Source organism: Dipodomys merriami, unplaced genomic scaffold, assembly GCF_024711535.1.
Source record: "Dipodomys merriami isolate MVZ:Mamm:240054 unplaced genomic scaffold, mDipMer1.0.p SCAF_49, whole genome shotgun sequence".
Lineage (NCBI taxonomy): Eukaryota > Metazoa > Chordata > Mammalia > Rodentia > Heteromyidae > Dipodomys > Dipodomys merriami.
Genome location: NW_027206057.1, coordinates 9,045,943 through 9,073,819, shown reverse-complemented (window position 1 = coordinate 9,073,819; position 27,877 = coordinate 9,045,943). Strand labels below are relative to the sequence as shown.

At 35.3% G+C, this 27,877-nt stretch overlaps 1 protein-coding gene across 5 annotated transcripts in view; it reads left to right on the top strand.

The window, feature by feature from the left end:
- Positions 1-27,877, top strand: part of Ftcdnl1 (formiminotransferase cyclodeaminase N-terminal like) — an 82,706-nt gene that overhangs the window by 14,618 nt on the left and 40,211 nt on the right. For 2 of the 5 annotated variants that reach the window (XM_069995847.1, XM_069995848.1), the window contains exon 2: positions 20,400-20,466. In XM_069995847.1, coding sequence (XP_069851948.1) covers positions 20,438-20,466 — 29 coding nt within the window. In that variant the 5' untranslated portion in view covers positions 20,400-20,437. Of the gene's footprint in view, positions 1-2,648; positions 2,755-3,493; positions 3,553-20,399; positions 20,467-27,877 lie in introns of those variants that run through there. The other 3 variants (XM_069995850.1, XM_069995845.1, XM_069995846.1) reach the window with 3 other exon arrangements.

Below are 27,877 nucleotides of genomic sequence, written 5' to 3'. Positions count from 1 at the left end.
TCCTGGTATCTGAGTCAGAGAAAAAGTCTTAAATCATCCCTAGTGACTCCATAATCAAATTTCCCTTAACAAAATCCTTGTGTGAATATTTTCTGTCTTAAAAGAAAAATCTCCCAAGTACAAATTGCTCCTTAGGTTCTGGATTCTGTGCTTTTCCCTTCAGAAATTCTACTTAGTTTTGCTTAGATTGCTTGTGGATCTTACGGGAGTCATTAGGCAAGATACAAATTCCAGAACCCTGTTTTTGCCTTCCTTTTCCTGAATGTAACAGTGTTCCTCTTGTGGCTTTTGCTCTTAAGGCCTTTTGCTACTTTTCCTTTTAACCCTTTCCCTTTTCTGAGTGTATAATTTTTCATCTTCTAGTGCCTGAAATAAACATGACATTTTGTATTTGTTTGACTTTCTGCCCCATATTTCTGCTGCATCTTTGCTTTGCTGTCTCTAACACTTTCCAACTTATTTGTCCACATCTTGCCTCATTCTGAACATTACTTTATTCTTCTTGCCAGTTACATTCTTTTGGTTTTATTGATTTTTAAACTTTGACTCTATATATTTTTTCCTTTCGATCATCTGTTACAAAAATGTCTTAGGAAAGACAGTGAACTTGATTTCTGCATTCTCATTTAGTACTTTATGGTAAGAAATAATTATTATTCACATTTTACAGTTGGCCAGAAAAGATACACAAAGGAAATGTCTTGCCTGAAACCATCTATTAGAAAGGCAAACTAGAGCAGAGCACTACCAGTCTTATATCTACCACAACCTGGTGCTTCATCACCTGGACCAGTTGTTTTTGGATGAGGATCTAGAGATTATCCATTTTGCTATTCCAGACCCATTTAGGAGATGAGAACAAGGAATCCCAATTATTTTAAAACACTTTCCAAAGTTATTCACAGGGACAGTAAAGAATAGAAAGCCCACTAATCTAGCTCTGCTTTTTAAGATAAATGAAGAAACTGATCCTTTTTGTATGTTTGTGGTAAATATGCTATGTACGTACATTAAAAAGTACTCTATTTTACACTTACATGTACGTGTTTAGTTGATTTCATTCTATAAAAAGCCATTGGAATAGGCATTATTATATATGTCGTATGGCAGAAAAATTCAAGTTTGAGTAAGGATCACTCAGCTGGTTACTAGAAGAGAGAGTTTGAAAGAGTACTAATCTGACTTCACCATCCTGGATTTCAAGAACTCTGTCATGGCATATGTTTTAAATAGAAATTAGCTATAATAAGCACTATTATATAGGATTATACTCATTGCATAATGTATTGCAAATTAGAGAACAAAAATTATTTAACTAAAGCTGGTGTGTCTGGTAAATTGTAATGATATATTTTATTAAAATATATAATTTAAAATATGGGTTAAAATTGATATTTAATATGTTTTTCTATAAAGCTAATTTCTGTGTAGCAAGGCAGTTGATCATATATACTCATTCTGTGTTCTCAGTCTCTCAGATTGAAAAAATGAAGCACTGTTATTTTAGCTACTATTATTTTGAGTCAATCAGGCTTTTCTTAATGTCAAAATAATGCTACTTGCTAGTGTCATAATCATATGAAGCAAGACTTGAGTTTTCTTTATCTTATATTGATTAGGAAATTCATCCAAACTTTTCATACTTTTTATATGCTACCCTGTATATAAAATGTATGGGATGCCTTCTGTGAAAATGTTATAAAACTGTATTTTCCCCAAATTTGATATGTATATTAGTCTATTCTTTCTGTACAGAACTTACGATTTTCTTCTTTCCTTCTAACTGCTATTTATATTTCATGGTTTGTCAAATCATCCAATGGAAAATGATGTACGGATGTCAAAGGAGGATGGAATAATACTATCACATTTCTAGCTTTCACATTTCAACCATACTTATGTAGTTTTCAAAGTATTCAATGTCAACTAATAAGAACTGCTGTTTTCTAAATATGCTTATAAGATTATAAGAGTAAATCTTATTTAGTTATTTTGATGCATGTTGATAAAAACAAATGTTAAGAATGATTAAAACATGAGTTATATTTCAATGGAAAACTGCATTATATTTGCATACCTCTTGATATTATTACCAGACTCTAGGCCTGTTTGTTGAATTTGAGGTATTTTACAACTCTTTTTTTTTTTTTTGGACAACTGCTATGTTTGTAAATTTGTCTTGCATTATAGTGATTTTATCTTTTTACAAACATCCTAGTTTATTACACATTTACAATTCATCTTAATATTCCTGAACTTTTCAATAAATGTGTACTGATTGACTCTCCTTTCAAAATGATATAACTCTATATTCATGTTCTGTGTGATGAAATCTTTATTATGTTTGATATGTTTATTTCTATATCTTAGGGTCATAACTTTTATCTTTTGCTGATGATTGCCTAAGAAGTGCACCTCCTGAGCAAAAATCCTAGGTATATTTTTACCTGACTCCAGGAGATGAATCCACACTAACAAGATAACAGTGTTGATTCTGGTTTTGTAATTTAAATTTTGCTCTAGCTTGACTTTGGTTTTGGTTTGTTTGTGGCCAATAACTTCTTTCCCATTGGAACTTTGGTTTCATAGTTAGGTGTATTGATCTCTGTAAACAGGCTACAGTGTTTACAGAGATCACCTGTCTGTCGGGTCAGAATTTGCAAAATCTCTAGACTTTTCTGTGCACTGGTCTATTTTCAACTCAAATCAAGAATTTGTACTCATAGAGAGAGGACTGCACTTTAATCCAAACTGGTGAGTTTTGTAATTCTATTATACATGCTATGAATGAAAGTTTAGAACAAAAGCTATAAACTATCTGTGTCTGTTTATCTCTCTCCAACTTTAGAAATGAGTCCTTGTGTGAGAATATAATAATTTTTCCTCTGAGTTGTATTAATAAAAAAGATTATAGTATCTTTTGATTGGCATGTAGGTAAATTTTTAAAAATAAATGGAATATTATGAAAATCTTGTAAAATAAAAAATTCAGCTTCTAATATTTTAGTATTCTAGTTTAAAATTTATTCTTAGGGAAATTAGCAACATGTTTAAAAAGCTATCAGAATTTCCATAAATCTTTGTCAAGCAAGACTAGTTTAATAATTTTGGTTTAGTGAAAGATATGTATATCCTAAGATTTGTCAATATTAAGTATAAACCTAGCTTTTTAAACATTGTAATTGGATATATTCTTTCTAATCATTGTAGTTTATTGATTTAATTAGTTGGCATTACTTGTTAATGTTTAAGGTTATAATACATGTAAATTTATACTTAATTAAATTGCTTACTATGATAAAATTGTATTTCAGCAGTAATTATGTTTTATTGTATACAACTTGGAGGTTATTTCAAACATCTACAAATAATTAAAAATTTCAACTGATATTGGATGTTTAAATCATTTCTAAGTTTGAATACTGAAATACTGATTACTAGACACATTTTTAAAATTATGTTTTTGCTTCTTATTTTTATATGCTATGAGAAGACAATACCTTGGGGTCTGTTAACATGGCCATTTTTGCTTCCTTGAAAAGTCATATTAAGGTATGGCTGCAGAAAGTTCTATTTTGTGTATTCATATTCATGAGCTTTGTAAGACTGTTAAGGTTCTAGTAAATATCATTCACAGTGGTCAACTTCCTCAACCTTTAATCCCCTAGCCTCATATCTCCCATTTTTCTCTGTGAAATAGAATTTACATTGGGTAAAAATTAACATTAGCATAGTTAGATGAGACCCTACTTTGGAACAATGGTTTCAAAGAAATACAACTTTTTACTTCTTTTTGTCAAGGAAAAAACTATTTTTCTCCTAAACGAGTTAGTTTTTGGTTTCCTTGGCTCTTGTGAAGCTTGTTTTATGTTTACTGTGTTCTGAATTATATAAAAAACAAAGGCTTGTTAGGAAAGAGGAATCTTTGCAGTCATGTTACTGTTTATCTTTTATATGTTTTACATCTTTAAAAGTGAAGACAGAAGTATTATCTCTCAAGCACTTATGATTTGATTCTTAAATGTTAAAAAGTCTTCTATTTTTAATTTTTAGATTTCAAAAATCAAATGATAAATGAAATGAAACAAATAAAATGAAACAAGCCAAACCGTCTTCTTTTATACCTGAAACTACATTTGAAATTTTCTATAAGAATCCTGGAAAAAATGCATAGATTTTTTTTAATCTGCCTTGTAAAAAGAGGCTAGAAATCACTAGCAAAGCATTATCAAAGCAGAAGAATTATAGTCTTAGTCTAAGTGAAGCCTACAATTCACTTAGTGTTTCCTTAAGTAAAATTTGTATGATTAAAATAACATCAGTATAAATACTTCATAAATTATGTTTCTAGAAAGTTTTCAATGTCATCATGTTCATGATGTTTCTATCAATTGGAATCATCATACTGCATTGTATTTTAATTAGATAGTATGGGCCATCAGTAATAATTTCTTTTTTCCCAACTTTTTATTATGAAAGTACTGTACAGAGGGTTACAATTACATGAGCAAGGTAATGAGTATATTTCTTATCAAGCATTGTTTCTTCCTCCTTTGTTTTTCCTTCCCATCTCCCCTTGCCCCTCCCCCTTCCTCCTCCACCCCCCCATTTCCCCACACCCCCCCCCAAAGTTGTAAAGTTCGTTTTTCACATAAAACTTGTACATCTCATTGTTGCAATGGGTCCACCTGTATCCCTATTTTAAACAATTTGTTTTTTCCCTTCCCCTCCCCAAATTATACCAACATCAAATACAGTGAAAACAGAGGTTATACCATTGGGGAGGGACATACAAAGCAACAAAGAAATCATCTTATAAATATGAATAATTTCAATTATTTTAAATTTTTAACCAAGGTACCTCTTTAATTTGAATCTAGTACCTTCTAGCCTACTAGTTTTTCAATGGGTATTCACATCACTTTCCCATAGATTTTTATTATTACACAGATGTTTGGGATCAGCATTAGATTTATCAAGTCTTTTCACTTGATATTCTTATATCCTCATGGCATATTATTCACATACTCTTGACATTCATGATATACTATGTCTCAAAATTGTTTTATATCAAGATTTTTAATCTCTAATGATTTTTATCTGTAATGATTTATGTTCATCTTTTTTACTATGAAAATACCATGTTTATTCTTGTATTATTGTAAACTTTTGGCTTGACTATTGATTTTCCATACAACAGACATGAATTTCTGTTACATTTTTCTTGTAATGAACTTACACGAGATTTTTCATTTTTGAAAATTATCAGAGTTTTAAGTCATTTTTCCTCTATAGTCTTCTTGCTTGTTTGTTGGACTGGATTGAATTTTTTTCTGAAAGCTCAGTCAGTTACAGGCAGTGTGCTTCATATTCAGTAAGGACTGTCTTAGAATTAGATGGGTTTGTGAAACTACTAACCCAAGATGACGTGGAGCAAGAGCTATTTATATAGCTATATTGAACTGATGAGGGATGATTATAGACTTTGTCTGCAATGTTGTTCGTGTTGTTTTAATGTTCTATTTTCCAGATACACAAGATAGTTATAACCTCTGAAAGCACTGTATACCTTTGTAAATTGAAACTAAACTTTACGTGATATTCTCTTCATGTTATCCCTGTGAAATTCAGAAACTTACTTGATATTCTTATTTTCATGGAAGTATAGTGTAAGAAAGGAAGAAACTTTTATCCTTTTTCTTGTGAAGGTTCACAAGGTGAATTTTGTTCTGGTCCAGGTAGACATGAGGAAAGTTATTCTTAAGCTGCCTTCAACTCAAATAATTGTGATGCATAATAGTATATTTGCAGGGGGGCGGATCCTCTGAACCCTTTCATTTTGCTATTTGAGAGTATAAGCAAGTTTACCTGCTGGGCACCAGTGAACACCTATTTGGGAGGCTGAGAAGTAAGGATCACAGTTCAAAGCTAGCCCAGTCAGAAGTCTGTGAGGCTCTTATCTACAATTAACCAGCAAAAACCTGGAAGAAGTATGGCTCAAGTGCTAGTTCACCCACCATGAGTGGAGGGTCAAGTGAAACATGAATTCTTGAGTTCAAGCCCCAGTACTGTCTCAAAAATAAAAAAGTTTTCCATATTAAAGGCTGAATTGGAGTGAGAGTTGGGTTAAGAGTTGTGTGGTAAGTCATCTCTAAATGGTAAGAGAACATAAGATAGGACAAAAATGAGTTAAGTAGGAAAGAACTCATCCTGTGTTTCTTTGAACTTGAATAGGCCACTCCAGTTAAACAGGCATATATCACTTCAGAAAATGTTCAATAAGAACATATTGAAAGTAATAAATGATTAGAAGCAATGAGAATACTTGAAAACAATAGTTATAGAATGAAAGCTTTGCCTAGGATGTCATGTTTGAGAATGATGTTTGTTTAATCCTACACAATCAGATACCTTTAAGAAACTAATGCTGATTTTATAATGTCAACCCTTACAAAATCCCTTTGAGAAAAGTACCTGGCCTATGAGATTCCCAGATGTGCAGAATCCCTATCCTTAAAGAATTCCCAGCCTTACAGGTGATTAGGAAGGTTACTTTCTGGCAAATTCAGGAATCTTAGGATATTGTGAGGACTTTGAGAGTAGAAAAATGCACCTGAACTTAAAAGTACTGAAGGAGAAATCTGCTGGTAAGGTTTTTGTTTTGTTGTTGTTGTGCTTGTTTCTCTAGCCTCAAGGGTTTAATCCCAGATTTCTTATGAAAACTATCAACAAACAAATTTAAGAAGGCTTGGATGGGAAGCCAGTAGATGTGTTGCACCTTTGTAAATAATCAGGCCAAATATAATTAAACTAATCTTATTTTGTGGGGGGGGGGTTCCGGTCGTGGAGCCTGAACTCTGGGTCTGGGCGCTGTCTCTCAGCTCTTCAGCTCAAGGCTAGTGCTCTACCACTTGAGCCACAGGGCCACTTCGGCTTTTTTCTTTTTGCTTATGTGGTTACAGAGGAATTGAACCCAGGGCCTCATTCATCCAAGGCAAGCGCTCTACCACTGAGCCACCTTCCCAGCTCCTGATCTTATTCTGTAACCCACAATAATGTTTCTTCACCCAAAAGGGAATATTGTAGAGAAAATGTGTTTTAATGGAAAACCAACCATCCTTTGTAGCACACCATTCTGAGGTATCAGATTCTAGTTCTTCATTGTGTTTGAATTGTTTAGCAATTCTTTGTTAATTATTGATAACTGATAAATATGTAAATTGTATCCTGTCTTATATTAATTTAATTTGCTTTCTCTCCCTTTCAACAAAATATTCTTATCTTGATTTACAATTCATCTCAAATTTCTTTAGTCCTTACAAATTTATGCTGTTTGTATTCTTCTTTGAACTGGTAACAGTCTGCCTAGTTTCTTTATATAATAAGAGTAAAACAAAACCTTTAACATATGCCCATTTTAACATCTCTATGAGAGCTACAATTTTATCTTCTTGTGAAAACACTCTTCTACTAGTAATAAGTATATAATAAAACATAATGAAAAAATTAAATTATGAATGTACTCATTCTGCTCCGCAGTCAGGATCACAGGCTGATCACAAAAATTGCATTGATATGCTTTGAGTGGTGTATGTCCCTCCTTCCTGCCACCTGGCCTACGAACTACTTTCAATCCTGAGTTGGCAGTGGATATTGAGCATGGTAAAAAGAGCTTAACTAGGAGCATGCTTTCTGGAAATCCTGAGCTGCTTTCTAGATTTGATTCAACAATAAGCACTTCTATCCTGTTTAAACCTGTAATTTGAAATTTTCTGTTCCTCACAACTGAACCTAATCCTACACAGTAATTTCTTCTGTAACAAAATTCTAAAGATAAATATTAATGATAGTTCATGAGCCTATGTAACAACATTCTAATGATAAATATTAATGATAGTTCATGAGCTTATGTCTGGAATCCAACAAAAATAATATTGTATTATAATGATATATCTTGCCACTTTTATAGGGTCTTCATTACAATTAAAAGTTTATTTTGTGCTTAGCAATCTAATATCATTATGCAAATTTAAAATTTTTAAAATAATTTCAACTTGAAAATGAAAAGAGGTGAAGGTACAGATCCATCTGATTCTCTGCTAATAGTTGAGAGAGAGTATAGCTCTGTTGTAAATAAAATTCAGGTTTTCCAGGACAAGTAATACATAGAGAAAGCAGAATGACTCACTTTTTCTCAGAGTTCCAACCCAGTTTTTGACATTGCATTGAGCTAAATGTCCCATATGTATATTAAGTAATAAAGTACTCTATCAGATTTAAGATTAGAATGAAGAAGTTGTGTTATATGGGATACAACTGGAGCTAATTAAAGGAAATGTGAATTTAAAGGAAATTTAGGTATGAATGAAACTCATCATAGAATGGCAGTTTATATACTTTTTATATATACTTTTAAAAGTTGCCCCATTGCACTTAGTTATGTTAGAGCAGAATTTATTCCCACATTTTAAATATTTTCTCCCTTTTCCTCAGAAGTAGAGTATCACAGTTGTAGGTGGTGTTCTTGTTGATTTTAATTTGCATTCTATTTCAAGGTAGTGAGGAAGTAAAAGGAAGCTGTGTTTGGGAAGCCATAGAGAACAGAAAGAACCAAAAAGATTTTTTTTTAAGGAGTGTTATTTATAACGAAGAATAACAAATTGTAAGGGATTATTTTCTTTCTTGTCAATACTTTGAATGAACAGCCCAATCAGAAAACTAAAAAATGAACTTCAATGAAGTAAATACAGTACTACATTTCTACATTTAGAATAGATTCTACCTATATTTGTTTGGGTTTAAATAAATGAATTTATTTTTAGTTTTACAAACTTAATAAGTTGTATTTCTTTTTTATTTAACATAACCTCTTTTCCCCACCCCTGCCCCCCAGAGAATCCAAAGCACTCTCTGAAGCTGTTTGAGCTACACAATAATTTCATTTTAATATCTTCCCTAGAGGACAAATTTAGTGAAAGCTCAATACTAATTTTCTTCCCACATAAAGCCACAAGACCAAACTAACCCCTTTGGGATGTGATCCTTTAACTCAGTGATTTCTCATCTGAGGCTTCAAGCATTTGATAGTGCTTTAAATACTTTAGCAAGGCATTCTTATACTGAAGTTCTGATTAGAGAAACATAAAGCAAGACCTTTTCTTAAATTGTTTTACTCTCCTTTAGAATGGTCTCCATTTTCTTCTTGCAGCATTATCTAGATAAATGGCTGTTTTAAAAGTTCACTTTTTACATGGAAAGTATGCAATAGAATAGGCACCTAGTATTCTTGTTAAGGTTTAGATTTGGGCCAGATTTGCACAATTCATTACATGTTATTTCAATAGCCCACACTGTCCTGATTTCTTGTTTCTAATTTGCATACTGCATATTTTAGCAAATTAGAACTGGATGAACTCTCCCAACAATAAAGCACACTAAACGAAGACTAAACACAAACAAGAATGTTGTCACTCAGAGCTACAGTAGTGATACTGATACTTTTGAAAGTATGCAGACAAATGAGGAAGAAGAAAGAAGAAATGAACAGAAGTTTCAAAGAAAGGGAGAAAAGGAAGGAAAGGACAGGGAAGGAAGGAGAAAGTGTGAAAAAGAAAGGGAAAGGAAGAAAGAGAAAAGGGAAAGAGAAAGGAAGGAATTAAGAAAGAAAAAGGAGAAAAGGAAGGAAGAAAAAGAAAAAAAGAAAAGCAGCCTGTAAATTAGGTTACATTCCTTGAATTCAAATGTTAACAATTCCCACTGAAAATTACCATGGTAATTGATTTATAAATGTATGTTAGAATTTGAATCACTTACCTAGATTCTTCCCTGGAAATCTAGCAGTAGTTTAAAGAAACTTACATGGTAATTTGTCTGTACTTATTATACTTGGAGGAACACTTGAAAAACACTTCATACGCATAAACAAAACGCAAAGCAGGCACATCACTGGGGTGTACAAGTTCCGTAGAGTGACAGTAACAATTAGTATGAAGAAAGGGGTTTTTGGCTCCATTGAGAACTGTCATTTCCTCAGAAGCAAAAGAGCAATTTAGAAGAAAGTTATCGAAATTAGTCATCCTACCAGTGAGTTGACTGTTAAATAATGCTCTGGATTGACTGAAATAACACATGGGCATAGCAAAGCTACTACTGGTAAATGACTGGAACTGATTGTTCTTAAAACAGACTCCTAGGAAGGTGGAAGGAAAAAGGAGAAGGAAGGAATTGGTAGGGGGAGTAATGAGGGAATATGAGCAAAGTACATGACATGCATGATACAGAAATAGGGATATACATGATATGAAAATGTCACAGTAAAACTGCTTACTATGTATAAAGAATATATACTAGTTTTGTTTTAATGCTCAAATATCCTTGCCAAGATGTTTTTTAATAACAAGGAGTCAAGAAAGCAAGAAAGGGGGTATTATCCAAATTTCAAACTCTACTATAAAGCCATCGTAATCAAAACAGCTTGGTACTGGCACAAGAACAGACCTCAGGACCAATGGAATAGAATTGAAAACCCAGAAATGAACCCATAGACCTATAGCCACCTAGTCTTCAATAAGGGAGCTACAAAAATAGAATGGAAGAAAGATAACCTCTTTAGCAAATGGTGCTGGCAAAATTGGTTAATCACTTGTAGAAAACTAAAGCTAGATCCTTATATATCACCCTGTACCAGAATCAACTCCAAATGGATCAAAGACCTTGGAGTCAAAGCAGATACCCTGAAAACATTACAGGAAGGAATAGGAGAAATCCTAGGTCTCCTAGACACAGGCCAAATTTTTCTTAATAGAAACCCAGAAACACAACAAATCAAAGAAAGGTTGGACATGAAGTTGCATGAAGTTGCAGAGCTTTTTCATGGCAAAGGAGCTAGCTGGTAAGATCAATAGAAAGCCCATGATTGGAAGATCACTAGCCACAGAATGAACAAGGGTCTCATATCTAAAATATACCTGGAACTCAAAAAATTAAATCCCCCAACAACAAATCCTCAAAGAAACAATTGCCCAATAAATAAGTGGGCTAAAGACAAAGAGAAACTTATTTGAAGAGGAAAGAAGGATGGCCAATAGACACATGAAGAAAAGCTCAACCTCTCTAGCGATAAAAGAAATATTGAGATACCACCTCATCCCAGTTAGAATAGCAATAATCAAGAACTCTAATAAACAACAGATGCTGGAGGGGATGTGGACAGAAAGGAACCCTACTTGTTCAACCACTTTGGAAAATAGTATGGAGGTTCCTCAAAAGACTCTACATACAGCTTCCTTATGACTCAGCAATCCCACCTTTGGCCATTTACCCAAATGATCACAAACAAGACCACACTAAAGCTACCAGCACAACTATATTTATTGCAGCATTATTTACCATAGCCAAGATATGGAACCAATCCAGATGCCCCTCAGTAGATGAATGGATCAAGAAAATGTGGTATATATACACAATGGAATTCTATGCCTCCATCAGAAAGAATGGCATCGCCCCATTTGTTAGGAAATGGAGAGACTTGGAAAAAATGTGCAGTAAGTGAAGTAAGCCAGGCACAAAGAAACATAGGTCCCATGGTTTCCCTTATTTACAATAACTAATATATGCCTGAGACAAGCAAAAAAGGTCTGATAAGATGATGTTAAGCGAAATGAGACCTAAGATAAGGACGCAGTGGTTTTTTCTTTTTTGCTCTTGTTTCTAACATATTTATAAGGTATTACGTGATTTTTTTTTGCTTTGTATGTCCCTCCCCCATGGTATTAACCCCTGTTTTTACTGTGTTTGATGTTGGTATAATTTAGGGAGGGGAAAGGAAAAAACAATTTTTTTTAAATTTGTGAACATACTGTACAGAGGGGTTACAATTACACGGGCAGGATAATGCGTACATTTCTTACCAAGCATTGCAGCCTCCTCCTTTTTTTTTCCCTTCACATCCCTTCCCAGCCTCCCCCCTCCCCCCAATCCCAATCCTTCTCCTTCCCCCCCTTCCCCCCCCCCCCCGCACCGACGTGAAAAAACAAATTTTTTAAATAGGGATACAGGTTGACCCATTGCAACAATGAATATACAAGGTGCTATGTCAAGAAACAAATTTTACAATTTAGGCAAGGGGTGTGGAATGTAGTTGTGGAGGTGGGAGGGAAGGGATGGTAAGGGAAAAGCAAAGGAGGAGGCAACAATGCTTGATAAGAAATGTACTCATTACCTTGCTCATGTGGTTGTAACCCCTCTGTACAGTATTTTCACAATAAAAAACTTATTTTTTAAAAAAGGAAGGGGGTATTAGATTTACAAAGTTAGAATCCCAAAACTGCTTTTTAATTATTAAGAACAGATCATGGATCCTTATTTAAAACTAAAGTTAATGTCATGCTTAAAGTCATGGAGAAATCTTCAAGTAGTGTTTAAAATAGAAATAGAAATAGAGCTGCAATCCCATGCTCTGACCACTAGACCACATGCCTGCCCAAGAATACTTAAAATTTTTTACTGAGTTATTCTTCTTTGTAATTAGATGCAGTGATTAGAGTGTCTTTTGCATTACTCTGCATTTTTCTTTTAAATCAGGGTTGTAAGCCACATAGGACACTATGCTTTATAAAACTAAACAAGAGATTTTCAGTTTTGCAATACAATCTCCTGATATTTGTTTGTAGGTTTCACACATCAAAAAACAATGAGATCTGTAATTTTTCAAATTACAATCTTCTCATTCTCTGAGTTATGTGCCTATGAGAATTTGCAAATCTTTTGAAGAGAATATAATCTTTACAGCGCTTACAAAATGTAGGCTTACATATTTGGGTACAATTACAAATCAAGGCCTTTTTCTCCATAATTATCAGTTTCTCTGAGTTGTGGGTTTTCCTCATTTGAAAATAAATTAATGGGAATTTTAAAATATAATTCATCCAGCTAGTAGATCTTTTGAATCTTAAAATTAGAAACCTTTTATATTCTGAATCCTCAAAGTAGCAAAGGCAGAAAATGCTTTGTACTCTAGTTTATTAGAGTACAACTTAATTTTTTTTATTGAGGAAATGAAGAGAGTTAAAATCAGTTCAATTTCAACTATGGAAGAAACCTTTTATGATTTGTCTAAGACTTTTTTTTATTATCTTCTGTCTTTTCATTGCAGGTATATACTGTGTGACTTAAGTACTGAATTAATTTCTAACAAGTATCTGTCAAGATAAAAGACAGTTTTGAAGCATCAAAATTTCAAAGTGCCACAGATGGCTTCCAAAAGAATTTGAATTACATGGCACTCAATGTTGCCAAAAAACAATAATATCTTTTTATAGCTCTAAACATCAGTTTTTAAATTAGAGATTGATATATAAGGGAGCTAATTCTGCATAATCATTATTCATTTTAAGATAATAGTACATGAGAGTTACTAAATTATATAGTAGTTTTATGTAGATATTTATACATATTTTCTTCGTGTTGTCATCTAATTTAGAAATGTAATCTGAAAGTAATAAGTTTTCAACATGGGGTATTTTTATAATATTTTAATTTGAGGTGAAAATTGATCATTCACATTTTCTTGGACCTACCTTGGGTAATCTGTAGAATGGAGAGTGCAATTTGGGGGAAGTTAGGACAGGTAGCACACATGAGTCTTGTTAGTTCCTATAGAAGTGTGGCCTTCAAAATCATTGATTTCCATGTTTGTTTAGTTACCTAGTATAGGCTTTTTAGGAGCAGAGAAAGACTTTCCCAGCAGGAGAAGGGGTGGGGTCTGGAACAACAATCCCCATTCTAACAGGTCATCTTCAAAGCAGTAAGTCTCTGGGCCACAACTCTAGTGAATGAGTTGGAAGACAAAGTTCCTTGTCTAACTTGTTCAACATACCACCTTCCATGTCTAGAAAATAGCAGATGAGGGAGGGAATAAATAAGTGAATATTAAACTTTTAATTCATGTTACAAGATTCAAATTAACAGTCATGGATAGACTGAAGGTAATTCCACTGCCCCAGGAGGACTATAGGAAGCATGCAGAGAGCACAGAGGCCAGATGAGATTCCTGGGCAAATGGCACTTTGATATTTACTTGGGAATCTAACCTTTTCCCCAACGAACATGGAAAAGCCAGTTACCCATTCCTTTCAACACCTCCTCTTTATGAATATGATAGTTGGGCTTTCCTTTAAAAACCATACTTGAAGGGCTGGGAAGGTGGCTCAGTGGTAGAGCGCTTGCCTTGCATTGCATGAGACCCTGGGTTCTATTCCTCAGCACCACATGAGCAAAAAGAAAAAAGCCAGAAGTGGCTCTGTGGCTCAAGTGGTAGAGTGCTAGCCTTGAGCTGAAGAGCTGAGGGACAGCACCCAGGCCCAGAGTTCAGGCCCCACGACGGAAGCCCCCAAAAAAACCATACTTGAAGGGCAGAGTGAAGAGGAAAGAAACAAATGGTTGGGATAGAGATGAAAAAGAAACTGGCTACACATTAGTAATTGTTGAAGTGAGGCATATAGGATTACACTACTCTTTCTACTTTGAAGTTATATATAATACATAACAAATAACACACTCCTAAGAACTTAGCATGGAAATTTAATGCTGCCTAATGAGTAGTCTAATCTTAGCCCTTCTTATAATAGGTGTATTGAGAAAATTCAATTCTGGCTGAGCAACTCTTTCATGATTTTCCCTTATATTTTCCCTTATAATTCATATATGTGTCTTTTGGGGGACTTTTGGGGGGCCTTTTTCAACACAGTGATTTGTGAGTTCATACATACAAATATTAGCATAACATGTTCCATGTAACTCGTGTGAAATGAGATGGAATCTTAGTATCATCATAATATCATAGTATCCTCATAGTATCATCACAAGTAAAGTGGTGCATTCAATTAGGAGTGGATTAAAGTAAAGGTGGCAGCCGGGCGCTGGTGGCTCACGCCTGTAATCCTAGCTACTCAGGACGCTGAGATCTGAGGATCGCAGTTCAAAGCCAGCCCGGGCAGGAGAGACCATGAGACACCTATCTCCAACAAACCACCAGAAAACTGTGGCTCAAGTGGTAGAGCGCTCGCCTTGAGCTGAAGAGCTGAGGGACAGCACCCAGACCCAGAGCTCAAGCCCCACGGCCGACCAAAAAAAAAAAAAAAAAAAGTAAAGGTGGCAATTTTTTCCAGCCCAAACCCTCTATTCTCCCATTCAAAGGACAACTTTAAGACTGATTTGTGAATGTTTGTCATGAAAACTTTTTTAAAAGAACAATTTAATATTGCAGCCGTTTAGTGGCTGTCAATATCTCTCTAGAAGTTCTTGTTTCATTCTCTCATAGCACTTAATAATTAATTAGATTGAATAATAGACCCCAGTACCTTTCTTTGCAGTTATTACTATTATTTGTCACACAGCTTGAGGTAAAAATAAATGACTTCAGCATTTTAATAGTGTTAATCTGGAAATTTTAAAGCCAATGTCTTTATCGAGTTGATACATTAAATGATATGTGTACTAAGACCCAAAACAATTTCCTGTAACATACAAGGTCAAAAGTAAGTGAGCTGTTCACTTAAAATTATATTTTAACTGTAATGTTCATGCAGTATATTTTGTAGTTTCCAGCTGACCCTCCCTGCCCCCTGCCTGCATCTATTTACTTACAGAAAGAGGAGTTTCTAATTCAAATGTTATAGGAAGAGGAAATCTAATTTTGACCTTGACTCAAATTTATGCCAAACGGAATTTATGGTTTTCTTCGTTTTATAAGCTGTAATTGCAAATACAGTTTCCTTCATCTAAAACAACTATTCCACCCTGAAATTTTCAAACAAAAATAGTTTGCAGAAACATTGGCAAGACTGCTTCAAAAGAAACTAGCTTGAATTAAAAGGAAAGGGAGGAGAGAGATGGTGGATATTTTTAAAGGGATTATGTTTTTTCAATATTTTGCACACAATATGTCTAATTCCTACTTTTAAAAAACATCTCAAATAGAATTTAAATGTAGATTAGTAATTTAAATGAGCTTAATTTACAAGTAAGATAAAAATAACATGAATGTGGATAACTTTAAAAGAAAAAACAATTAAATAAAACCTTTTCATTAAATATCAATAAAAACAGTTGCTATCAGTTAATGACATAAAATACATGACTTCATATTGTGGAATTAATGAAGATGTAGAAATGGTAGATAATCTAGTACAGAAAATATTCTGAGTGTCTTATTAAAATATCTGATATTGTGATTATGTTTAATTCTAATAAATTATATTGCTCACCCCAACACTGCTTATTATAGTATTCCATAGGATAGTCATGATCGTGACTCTGATATTAAAGAACTATTCACTTGTGACACAATTTGTTTGATATATTAAATGTAAGAGAGTAAAATTCCAGTTTTACAAAAGTTGGTGTCAAATTCAGTAGGTGGCAGATTAGTATAAATGTATCCTTTCTCACTCTTGCTCATTTTCTCATTACTTCTAAGTAGATGGCATAACACACACACACACACACACACACACACACACACACACACACACATACATAGAAATGTTAATCCTCACACCCAACTACTTTTGATTCCACTGGTTTGTGTTATTTTTTCAACCTGTCTGCCTCACCCTCTTGGGTGCTGGTTGATTGCTGAATATGACTAACATTATAAAACCATGTTTGGCCAGCGTAGCTCAAGATAACCCACTTAACTCTAAAAATATGTTTAGTTTACCTGGAAATTCTAAGTACTAGATATTAAAATGGAAGACAGCATAATGAAATGAGATTATTGAATGGTTGAAAGTAATTATTAGGCTGTGTATTAGGTTGTGTATCTAATAAATGATCAGCCAAATGTTAAAAAGAAGATCCCAGGTCCTAATTGTTTACTAGGAGAAAATAAGTTCAGTAAAACAAATGAATGGGAAATATAATCAGATGTACCTGATCTTTCCAGAAATGGCTTCACTGTCAGAGCAGAATAAACCTTAGGTTTAGAAGGATAGTTAAAATTAGTTCCTGAAGGGATACAACCCCTTGGTTAGCCAAAATGAAATTTTTAAAAAATCATAACATCATAATAATCACTTGATTATTCAACAAGACAATATACCATGCAGAAATACCAGGTCTTATTTGGAGCACTGACAGGAATAAATGTTCTACAGGCCCACTTCAGGAAGAGACTTCAAGTATGAATTGTTACTATCTATGTATTACAAAAGGTGCAGAGAATTAGAACCTTGATTTTAGAACAGCAGAATTAGAAATCTGAAATTTGAAGAAAATATTTACAAGTAAAATGAAATCTGATATATGTGAAAAACACTATTAGGAAAAATTTTAAAACTTCTAAAAAGTAGTATATTTCTCTCTGATCACCTGGAGGAGAAGTCTGAGATGGCCTTGTTAAATCCTTGGATTCTGAAGGGTCACAGTTCTCAAATCATTCCTTGATGCCACCTTTAGCATGAGGATACTGGAACTGAGTTATATTCTTATCCAAGAGGACAGGTAGTTATTGCCTTTTGTAGAGGGAAGAGATTCTTGGGGTTTGAACTCAACAACTCCACTTGTTGAACCATTCTCCTGGTCCTTTAGCTTTTGTTCTGTTTTGTAGATACAGTCTCATGCTTTTGCTTTTATTGGGGCTGACCTCAATCCTCAATGACAGGAATGTATCATCATCACATCTGGCTTTGTAGCATCTTATTTTATTAACCTGGAAAAGCTGTTAATAACCATCTAGTTCAACTCCCCTCAATTTATAGATAAAGGTACTGAGGCACAGAGGGATAGAGTCATTTGGCTCATGTTATAAGCTTGGAAACAGACTGGAGTAGAAGTATAATTTCCTGATTTCTGGCCTGAATTCCTTCTACTATGGTGGAATTTAGACAATCACAGGCATTTCCAGGTTTGCTCAAAGCCAAACCAATTATTTGCCTTTTTGTAGAAGAAGCAATGTGGGTTAAATAGGGTTTGATGTCATTAACAGCTATTGTTATTGTGGTTAGGTCTTAATAGCTTGATCCACATTCTGGAACTCTTAATTTCAACCACATAAGTAGGTAAAAGAGTCCATTGTCTTATATCATAAAATAATTAACTTTGGGGTCAAACAGTTATGTTAAATTTCCTGCAGGATAAGTTCTCTTTTTGATACTCTTGAATTTTAACCATTTCCTAAAGCAGTGGAACCTTACCTTAGGGAATAATAGAGCTTAGACACAGATGTTCCAAGCTGATAGCAGTTTTTTTGGTCAGTCGTGGGGCTTGAACTCTGGGCTTGGGCGCTGTCCCTGCACTCTTCAGCTCAAGGAGAAAACTCTACCGCTTGAGCCACAGCACCACTTCCATCTTTCTAGTGGTTTATTGGAGATGAGTCTCATGGACTTTCCTGCCAGGGCTGGCTTTGAACCGTGATCCTCAGATCTCAGCCTCCTGAGTAGCTAGGATTACAGGCGTGCGCCACCGGCGCCCGGATTGATAGCAGTTCTTGATATATTTATTTGAAAAGATGAACAAAGGATTATCAAGGGGCAAATCTTAGTTGAATCTTTATATTTGAGTCTCTGAAAAGTTCATCACATGGAGAAGACAAATTATATACCAGGATGAAAACACAAGAATTTTAATCCATTAAATATTTTCTCTTTCAAATTAGACTTTAATTGGATATTTTCCTCATACCAGGAAATCTCATACAAGCATTGCACATTGCCTTTAACATTTGCTGCTATTGGCATTTTGTGGTATTTTCATTCAGAACACAAAGGAAAACTTCACACATTTCAAAAAGAGAATGCTCTATTTCCTTTTCATGGTACTTCCCTTTAAAATTTAGGAAAAAAGCTATATCAAATACATGTTTAGGTCCATTTTTAAATGGCTGAATATTAGATCAACAGGTTTCCCCCACTCCCCACCAGGTATCATCTAGAATAAACTTCCTGAAATAAGAAATGAGAAAGGTAATTGCAATCATACTCTTCCACTAAAAATATTAACGAAAAAGCTGTAGAAGTTTGACAACATGGCATATGAACAAATATTCACACGATTATCTACATCCCTATTTCTGAATTTATCGCTTTTAACAATTCTTGTATTTCCAATGAAACATTACCAGCTTTCTCACAATCTTCCCCAATCTTGTAACACTTTGCTCTTCCAGTACTTCCAACCCATAAGTAAATTTAATTCTAAGTACGTTCAAATACCAAATAGTGCATTAGATAGCCTTCCATTGGTTTACCTACTGTACATAATGGTAATTTACACAATTGCAGATGTGATGATAATCAATAGGTAGGTGATTATCTGCCTTTCCTAAGGCCAAAGGGGAAACTGTAGTCACAGTCAAGTAATAAAATCTTGATCATATTCTATAATCAAAGGCAAATTTTACTAAGGCCCTAATTCAGAATTTAGTAGAATATTTCCATAAGCAAATTTTAAAAAATAGCTCTGTATTCTCTTGTTTTCTGAGAAATAACAGGACATTTTAAGCTGAATTCCTCTAAGAACCACAAGATGGTGCTATGTAGTGGCAGTTAGGAAAAAATTTAAACCCTAGCGCTTCTGGGAACAAATTTTCAGCCAAAATCTAGGCTTTAATAGTTTGGTCTACAGTTGAGTATTTTTTAAAGGCAAAGGGCAAACTAGATAAGTTTATAAAAGGCAGGCATACTTTACTCCTAACACTGCTCTGAGTACTTTATGTCATAAATTATACCTTTTTTGGCTTTGTTATTATCTGTTTTTAATAATACTTTGTGGGAAAACTAAGAATTGAATTTAAATCTTAGAAAAGCTAAGTAATAATGGAAAAATCACTGGATGAAATAGAGACCAAAATTTTAATTCCTGCTTTTCCTCTGAATTGCTGCACCCAATCATCTTTCTGTGTATGTCAGAGAGTTTCAACCCAGGATGATTTTATACTTGGTATAAGGGGTATGTTTTTTACTGTTTGGATACATTATTAATATCACAATTGGGTGGATGGATGGGTGAGGCAGCTGGTACTTGAATTAGGCAGGTTGAAGTCTGAGAGACTGCTAAATATTTTACATAAGCATAAGACGTTGTCCACAGTGAAAGAAGTATCCTGATCCAGAATATCAATAATGCTAAGGTTGAGAAATCTGACTTGTTTGTTCACTTCCTTATAGGTAGGTTTATTTATCTATCCTATCACACATTACTTATGCATGTTTTTATCCATCCATTAAAGTTGATTAATTTCTAACCGATTCTGAACTAAGCTCTAATATTAGGCTCTAGTAAGACTTTTCTATTCTTACACTAAATAACAAGAGAAAAAGATGCTTATGGAATAATCTAACGATGATGCAATGTGATCAATGTAATGTCTTATACTAATCATCACATTACATTACTTCTAGGTGGAAGACAGAACAAGGAAACTATACAAAGAATCCTGATGAAGAGATTGGAACTCAGGAATAAAGAGTAAGGATTGTTCATTGCAAAGATGGTGAACTCAGAGAATGCATTTTGGACAAAATACAAAGCCAGAGCAAATAATAGAAATGTGTGTGGTGAGAATATACTGCTAGTGTGGCAAATGTGCATGATGAATAAAATTGCGAAAAGGAAGCAAAATTCTTCAAAATGTAGAACAGGAACCAATCTAGGAACAGCTTTGGACTTCATCCTTCAGGCATCTAAGTTTTAAAATAGAACAGAGATATTTGCCACGTGACAGTCAACTTCTTAAAGGTTTGGTTTTCACACCCATAAAGTATCTGACGAGATCATGTCTGATTTAGCTTTTAAACTTTATTTCATGTTCAGCATAGTGGCTCACTTTTGTAATTCTAGGGAGGATCACTCTGGGGAAAAGTTCATGAGAGTTCATTTTAACCAAAAAGGCTGGATGGGATGGCTTGTGCCTGTCATCTCAGCTGTAGCAGGAAGTATAAATAGGAGGATCATAATCCAGTCTGGCCAGGGTAAAAGTGAGACTTTATCTCAGAAATAATCAGAGCAAAGGGCTAGAGAAATGGCTTAAGCCATAGAGTATCTGCCTAGCAACTGCCAGGTCCTGAGTTCAAACTCCAGTACTACAAAATTCTCCCCACAAAACGACAACAACAAACTCATTTTCTGTTAAGAAAAACTTTTTTTCAAATTATAAAGTCAATGCAATTGTATTCATTAAATACTGTATATTTGATTCATATTACAACTATTAGTAAAAAAAAATCACATCTATAAAATAGCTTTTTCAATGCACAGAATTTATATTATCACAGAGACTTCCATTTTAATGACCAGATTCTGTTGTTATTCTTACTGTTTGTTTTAAGGTTGTCCATACTTAAGATTAAGTTTTTCTTTGATTATTACAATGTCTTTAACTAATTGAAACTGCTTTGGGGATTAATTGTAAAAATATTTTTTTTCTCTCAACCTCTGTTATTTTGTACCTGTTTCATTAAGTTTTAGACAATTTAATGGATCTGAGTAGTTTAATTTATCTTTTATAATTTGAATAATTGCTTCCAAAATGTTAAAGAAAAGTTTGGAGCGTCTTTGTGTCTTCCATTAATAAAGAAGAGGGAAGACCTCAATATTAATAATGATATGAATTTTGAGTAAAATTAGTAGAAATCAAATGAATATTTGATATAATTTATTTTTTTATTTATAGGATATATTTTATTATCCATTTGTCATTACATATTTTTGCATTTTTGTAATTTAAATTTAGAGTTAAATTTAGAATAGAAGAAACCACCGCTCCTGATTGATCTGTAGAATTTATTATCCATCTCAGATCAGGTGGGGTAATAGGAACTAAAACTGAAAAAATATGGATAGGGATGCAGAAAAGAAAAAGGAACCCCATCTCTAAACAAAACAGAATCTCTGGAAGTCTCCTACAGGGAACACCGATGTTAAAAGTGACAGAGACTCTTGGAAGGGCAGGGCTTCACTGCAGTCTTTTCAACCAGTTAATGTTAGAGTAGCTAAGCTACATTCATCCTTGTGTATATCTGAACTATAATTGTCCATTCTGTTTGAATTCTTCTTCCTCCTTCCCCAGATCTTTATCCTTCTGGTTTCTGTACCACATTTCTTTGAATGCTAATTAAAATCTTTGATGGACCAGTTCAGATTAAATATCCATTCAAATGTATTTTCCTCCATATCAGTTGCTAAGCTCGTCCAATAATTTACAAAGCAATATGGATTTTCCAAAGCACTTTAAGAGCACATCATGGGCTTCCTTCCTATATTAATCTTCAAGAAGAGAGCTCTGTATGTGAGGGGAAGAGTTTCAAGCCTAAGTGAACTAGTGAACTAGTCTAGCTATTCTCAAAAGCATCTTAATGTTCAGGGAGGGGATGTGGAGGAGTAAAAGGCGGGGGGAACCTCAACTGCTCCACTGCTCTCCTCACAGCCTGATCCCTAGAAGCTCTGCTTCCACCTCTCCTTCTAGGCCATTATTGAACTGTGGGTTTTCAGGAAATGCCAGATGACTTTTTTTTGTTTGTTTTAAGATGTTTTTATTTTTACAGTTACAGTTACATGAGTAAGGTATCAAGCGTTGTTACCCCCTCTTCTGTTTTCCCCTACCATTCCTTCCCTCCCAACCACCCTAGCTTCTCTTCCCCCTCCAAAACAAAGTTGTAAGATTCGTTTTCAACATAGTGTCTTGACTTTTTGTTTGTTTTCATCCATTGTGAGGCTTGAACTCAGGGCCTGGAAGCTGTCCCTGGGCTTTTTCACTCAAGGCTAGTGATCTACCACTTTGAGCCACAGCACCATTTCCAGTTTTCTGGTGGTTCATTGGAGGCAAGAATCTCATGTACTTTCCTTCCCTTGCTGGCTTTGAACCTGTATCCTTAGATATCAGCCTTCTGAGGAGCAAGGATTACAGGCAAGGATTACTGGCGCCCAGCTTGCCAGATGACTTTTGAGAGTCCTGCTCTGAGAGCCAAGGAATTTTCAAATGTTTTCCACAAGCCAAGTGTGGTGGCATTGGCCTGTAATCCCAGCAGTTATGAAGCAGGTGGACTGTGAGTGCCAAGGTAGCCTGGGCTATGTAGTGAGATCCTGTCTGAAGGGAGGAAACAAACAAATGAACCACAACAAAACTACAAACAAAAATTTCCCATGGGCTTAGACTTCCAATGTAAAAGAGTTGAATAATGACTGGTAGAATAGAGGAAACATTTCAAACAATAGCACCAAAATGTTGTCTTTTTCCACTTCTTCCTAAGAAATTAGACATTTTCTATTTACATCCAATGAAAAGGCATATTTAAGACAAGTAAATCAGAGCCAGGCATGAAAATGTCCACCTGCAATGCTGCACTTGGGAGGCTGAGGCTGGAGGGCCTTGAATTTGAGGGCTATATAATAAATTTCAGGCCAGCGTTGGCAGTAAAGACCCTATCTCAAAACACCAGATAGAAAGACAATACAGAGATGGAGGAGGAAGAGGAGGAGGAGGATAAGGAGGAACAGGAGTAAGGAGAGAGGGAGGGGGGAGAAAGAGAGAGACAGAGGGAGAGAGAGAAACACCAAGCTCTATAGTAAAAGACAAACCAAGAGGAAAATGATGGACCTTCAGTTTTCCTCCCTACAAACAGGAAATAATTCCAAGAGCAAAGAGAGCTAGTTCTCTCTAAAAAGTTCCCATGCCAAAGAGGGATACCTCTGGAACACATATCTGGTCAGGTCACAGCAAACATCGCCTCACACCATTAGGGTCCCTGATTCCTGTATGTACCAACCCTGACCTTGTGGGTGGTAATAAGAGTTGCTACTCATTTGTACATACCTTAGGACATTAAACAAGGATAATAAAGCCTGCAAGTGCAAGGCACGACTGCCTACTCCTGGACATCATTTTCAATGAAAGCTGACATCCAACCACCCACTAGTTGGAATTTTTAAGTAAATATTGAGTGATTGGTGTTCAGTTAAGAAATCATCTTAATGCAGTCCTACAAGTTAAAAACAAAATTTCAGCAAAAGTTTAAAGTCTATGTTAGGAATCACTTTTCATTTGTCATGTAACTAATGGTAATGAAAAGTTAGTGAGAGTCCCCAGGAAATACTTCCTTTCATTCCGTATTGTGAGTTCCATAGTAAAGCACAACTGAATCCTACATAGGAGACATAAAAAGGCAAGGAGTGAACTCAGCTAGCTTCATGAGAGATTCTGGCTCTAAGTGCATAGGATGCATAACAAGCAATTTCAACTTAAAAAATAACTATACTGACTTTTAATCTGGCCTACTGGTCTTTCATGATAAAGAAATCAGCAACCAGAAAGGAAGGCTTCATTCTATATTGCATAAAGGGAAGAATATTTCCAAATAGAATGAAAAAATAGTTGTGCAGATTTTGTGGGGCTTTTCATGCTTCTTTATTAAGACACAAAGTGGCCAGATATAATTTTATATGATTAAGGCACAGATAGGTAGGGCAATGGATACATTTCTGTTAGCTTCTATACCTTCAGTCTGGATGTCAGATTTCTTCTTTTAAAATAAATAGCATAACTTCCACTACTACAGAGTAAAAACGACAGCAGCAAACCCCATTTTCTGTTTAGCTGAGAACTTACGGAACACATTTCATAATACCACATGATAGAGATAATTTAAAAACTCATAAGTAATTTAAAACATTTGTTCTGGAATTACAATCAAATGATAGATGAAATGTTTTCATATTCTGTGAGGTAGTAGGAAAGCAAAATGGAATTTTCATACAAAAATAAAAGGAAAAGGTGAAAGTGAAATATGAAAGACTAGATATAAATTAGACTTCTATCTTTCAAAAGGAAATTCTCTATTCAGATTTTCTTAATTCAGAAAATCTGAAAACAGAATACACACACACACACACACACACACACACACACACACACACACACACACACACAGAGTATAAAGATGTTCTTTAAACAGTTTCAAAATTCCTCAGGACAGAGAAAGCCTACTCATTGCATTCTGGTATGAATCATGTAAATAAAATTTACTCTTCTGCTTTTTCTAATAAAGGTCTCCTTCTTTTGAAATAAGATAACCACCTCCTATATATAGGAGTGTAGCAACTCTTGAATAGACTATACATTATACATCTCCACTGGCCTGAAAATTTCTGCCTTTGACAATTCTGGGGGTTGGGGGAGATCCAGGATGCCGGCAGGGCAGAGTGGTGTGATTTCTTCTCAGCTCTACAATCTGAATTAATCTGACACAAAGGAGGACTGCAGCCACGGGACTGAGATTAAGATGAGGCCAAGTGAAGGAACAAAGGTAGATAACATCCTGTCTTTATTTAAAATTTTGATATTTTGTTTACCGTGGATTTCTTATTTTGAATTACGATTTTTTGAAAACATTGTGTTTCATCCAGTTTTTTGACATGCATTTAATGTTGGCACTGAGGGCAAAATTTGTACCCAGCTTCACCCTTGTCCTGGTCCTGTGTGACCAGTGGCACGGCTCTGGGCTCCAATAGAAGATAATCTCTCTCTCCTTTGTTCTCTTCAGCTCACACAGGCCGGGAAGTGTGCTACAAGACCTCAGTTTTCCCCACTTCCCCAAGGGAAAAAGAGTAAAATATCCTTGTCTAAAGAGTGGGAGGAAAGAGCAGCTGTCCTTGGAGGAACTTGTCTGTTTCTGTGCTAAGGGCCAAACCCAGAGTCTCAGGCATGCAAGCCAAGTGCTCTACCACTGAGCTACATCCCCAGCAACACTTAGGAGTTTGAGCTGTTCTCTGTTCTAGTGCTTACTGGTTTCTGAAATGGAAGCATAATGAACCAACAGTTCTAATGTTCCGAAAGTGGACTGAACAAGAGAACCGAGTTTAAATACTTCATTAACTCAAGAACTACAACTGTCCCTCCAAAGAATTCTAACTTATAAAAGAAAAACAAAAACGAGACTTGGTTATAAAGTGACAAAGCTCTTGTAAATAAAGAAATGGGCAGGATTACATGTAGAATCACCAGGTAGCTTTCCATTATTGAAGACAATAAACCAACGCATTCAATTTTAAATGCAATTTTTTTTTTGTTTTACTTATTTGTATCTGTCCTTTGCCTTTTCCAAATACACATAGGGGTCCTGCTCCCACCCTCCCAACCTTTTGTGTGTGTGTGTGTGTGTGTGTGTGTGTGTGTGTGTGTGTGTGTGTGTGTGTGTGTGTGTGTGTGTGTGTGTGTGTGTGTGTGTGTGTGTGTGTGTGTGTGTGTGTGTGTGTGTGTGTGTGTGTGTGTTCTGGTTATGGGGCTGCTGGAACTCAAGGCCTAGGTACTGTCCCTAAGCTTTTGTGCTCAAGGCCTTGCGCTCTATGGCTTTTTGGTGGTTAGTTGGAGATGAGTGTCATGGACTTCATACCAGGGCTGGCTTCAAACTGCAATCCTCAGATCTCAGCCTCCTGAGTATCAAGGATTACAGGCATGGGCCTAGCGGGGCCTCTAGGTTCTTTTGTGTTTGAAGTGAGTAAGGTGTTGAGAGGTGCTTACAGAATGTTATGTAACACACAAATTGCTCTGGAAAACAGAAATCCTCAGGGGAGAGAGTTCAGAGACTTGGGAAACAGCTTTCCTCTTGGCAGTTGCTAGGGCCAGTCGAGGAAGCCCCTCGCAGTCACAATGTTTTGTGTGGGCAGACATGAGAGGACCACAGGTCACGTTACCATGCTGTCTACTTCTTCCAAGGAAGCTCATCAGACCATTGTTTGCCAAGGTGAAATGCAGTGGCATCAGTTCTTTCTCCTACCCTGGAAGGATATTTTTTGGGAAAAATACCAGCTAAAGCTATTGAGAACGAAAGCTCTCGAGGAAAGATGAAGTAAGTGATGGACCAAAATCTGGCTAAAACCACCCTCAGAATTTTCTAGTAAATTCTGACATTACATGGATATTGATCTTTAGGCGTTAACATGGGTATATGTCTTATTTTTTGTATTTCTGTGCAGATTCAGTATAAAAATACATATAAATATACATTTAATTCCATAGGATCCCAAAGCACTTTGAGGGTTTAAACTGATAAGCCAACCTCAAAGGGACTGATTCTTGCAACTAAAACACAGACACCTCTGGGGTGAAACGTGGCAACAGTTTGACAGGCATAGCAGTAGCTTAGGCCAGAAAGGATTTATCCAATTAAAATTATGGGATGAATTTTGGCTGGCAGAATGTAATTACCAGCATTGGAATGGATCCAGGATCCTGAGGTTAACACCCCTCCTCTTGCCAACAACCCTCCTACCTGCCAACACTCCGAGATGGAGAAGGCTGGGTCTGACATAATCGCACATAATACTGTTGTGACATCTAAGTACAATGATGATGATGTGAGAAGCATCATGAACCTGATTTTTTTTAACACTCATTATGTTACTTATTTTTATGCCACATTAGGCTAGAAACCAAATGTCCACATAAATGTTAATTTCCTCAAATCTGTGTTCAAAAATTATAATTAGAAAATTTAAAAAATAGATTTAGAAATTAATTTATCCCGTCAAAGTAGTTATTTAGTGATCATTTCCCTTCAAGACGAGAAACTGCATCAGAATGGTGACATTTAATCTTTAAAAAAAAATAAAGCCAACAACAACCAAAGCCAAATCCTGAATTTTCTGTTTTTCCTCTTTGAAAGAGAAATGCGTTGTCCAGATTGACTGGCCTGGGAGGGAGGCCGTGGGGTGGGGGGTGGGGGGGATTGGTAAACATTGATCCTACTGGTTTAGGGTGTGGGTGGGCAAGTGATGCTCCGGTCCGGGAATCGATTTAGCCTGGACGTTCAGGGCGGTATTTCTCCGGAGAGAAGGAAGGTGGTGTGTGTGTGTGTCTGTGTGTCTGTGTGTGGAAGCGGCGAGG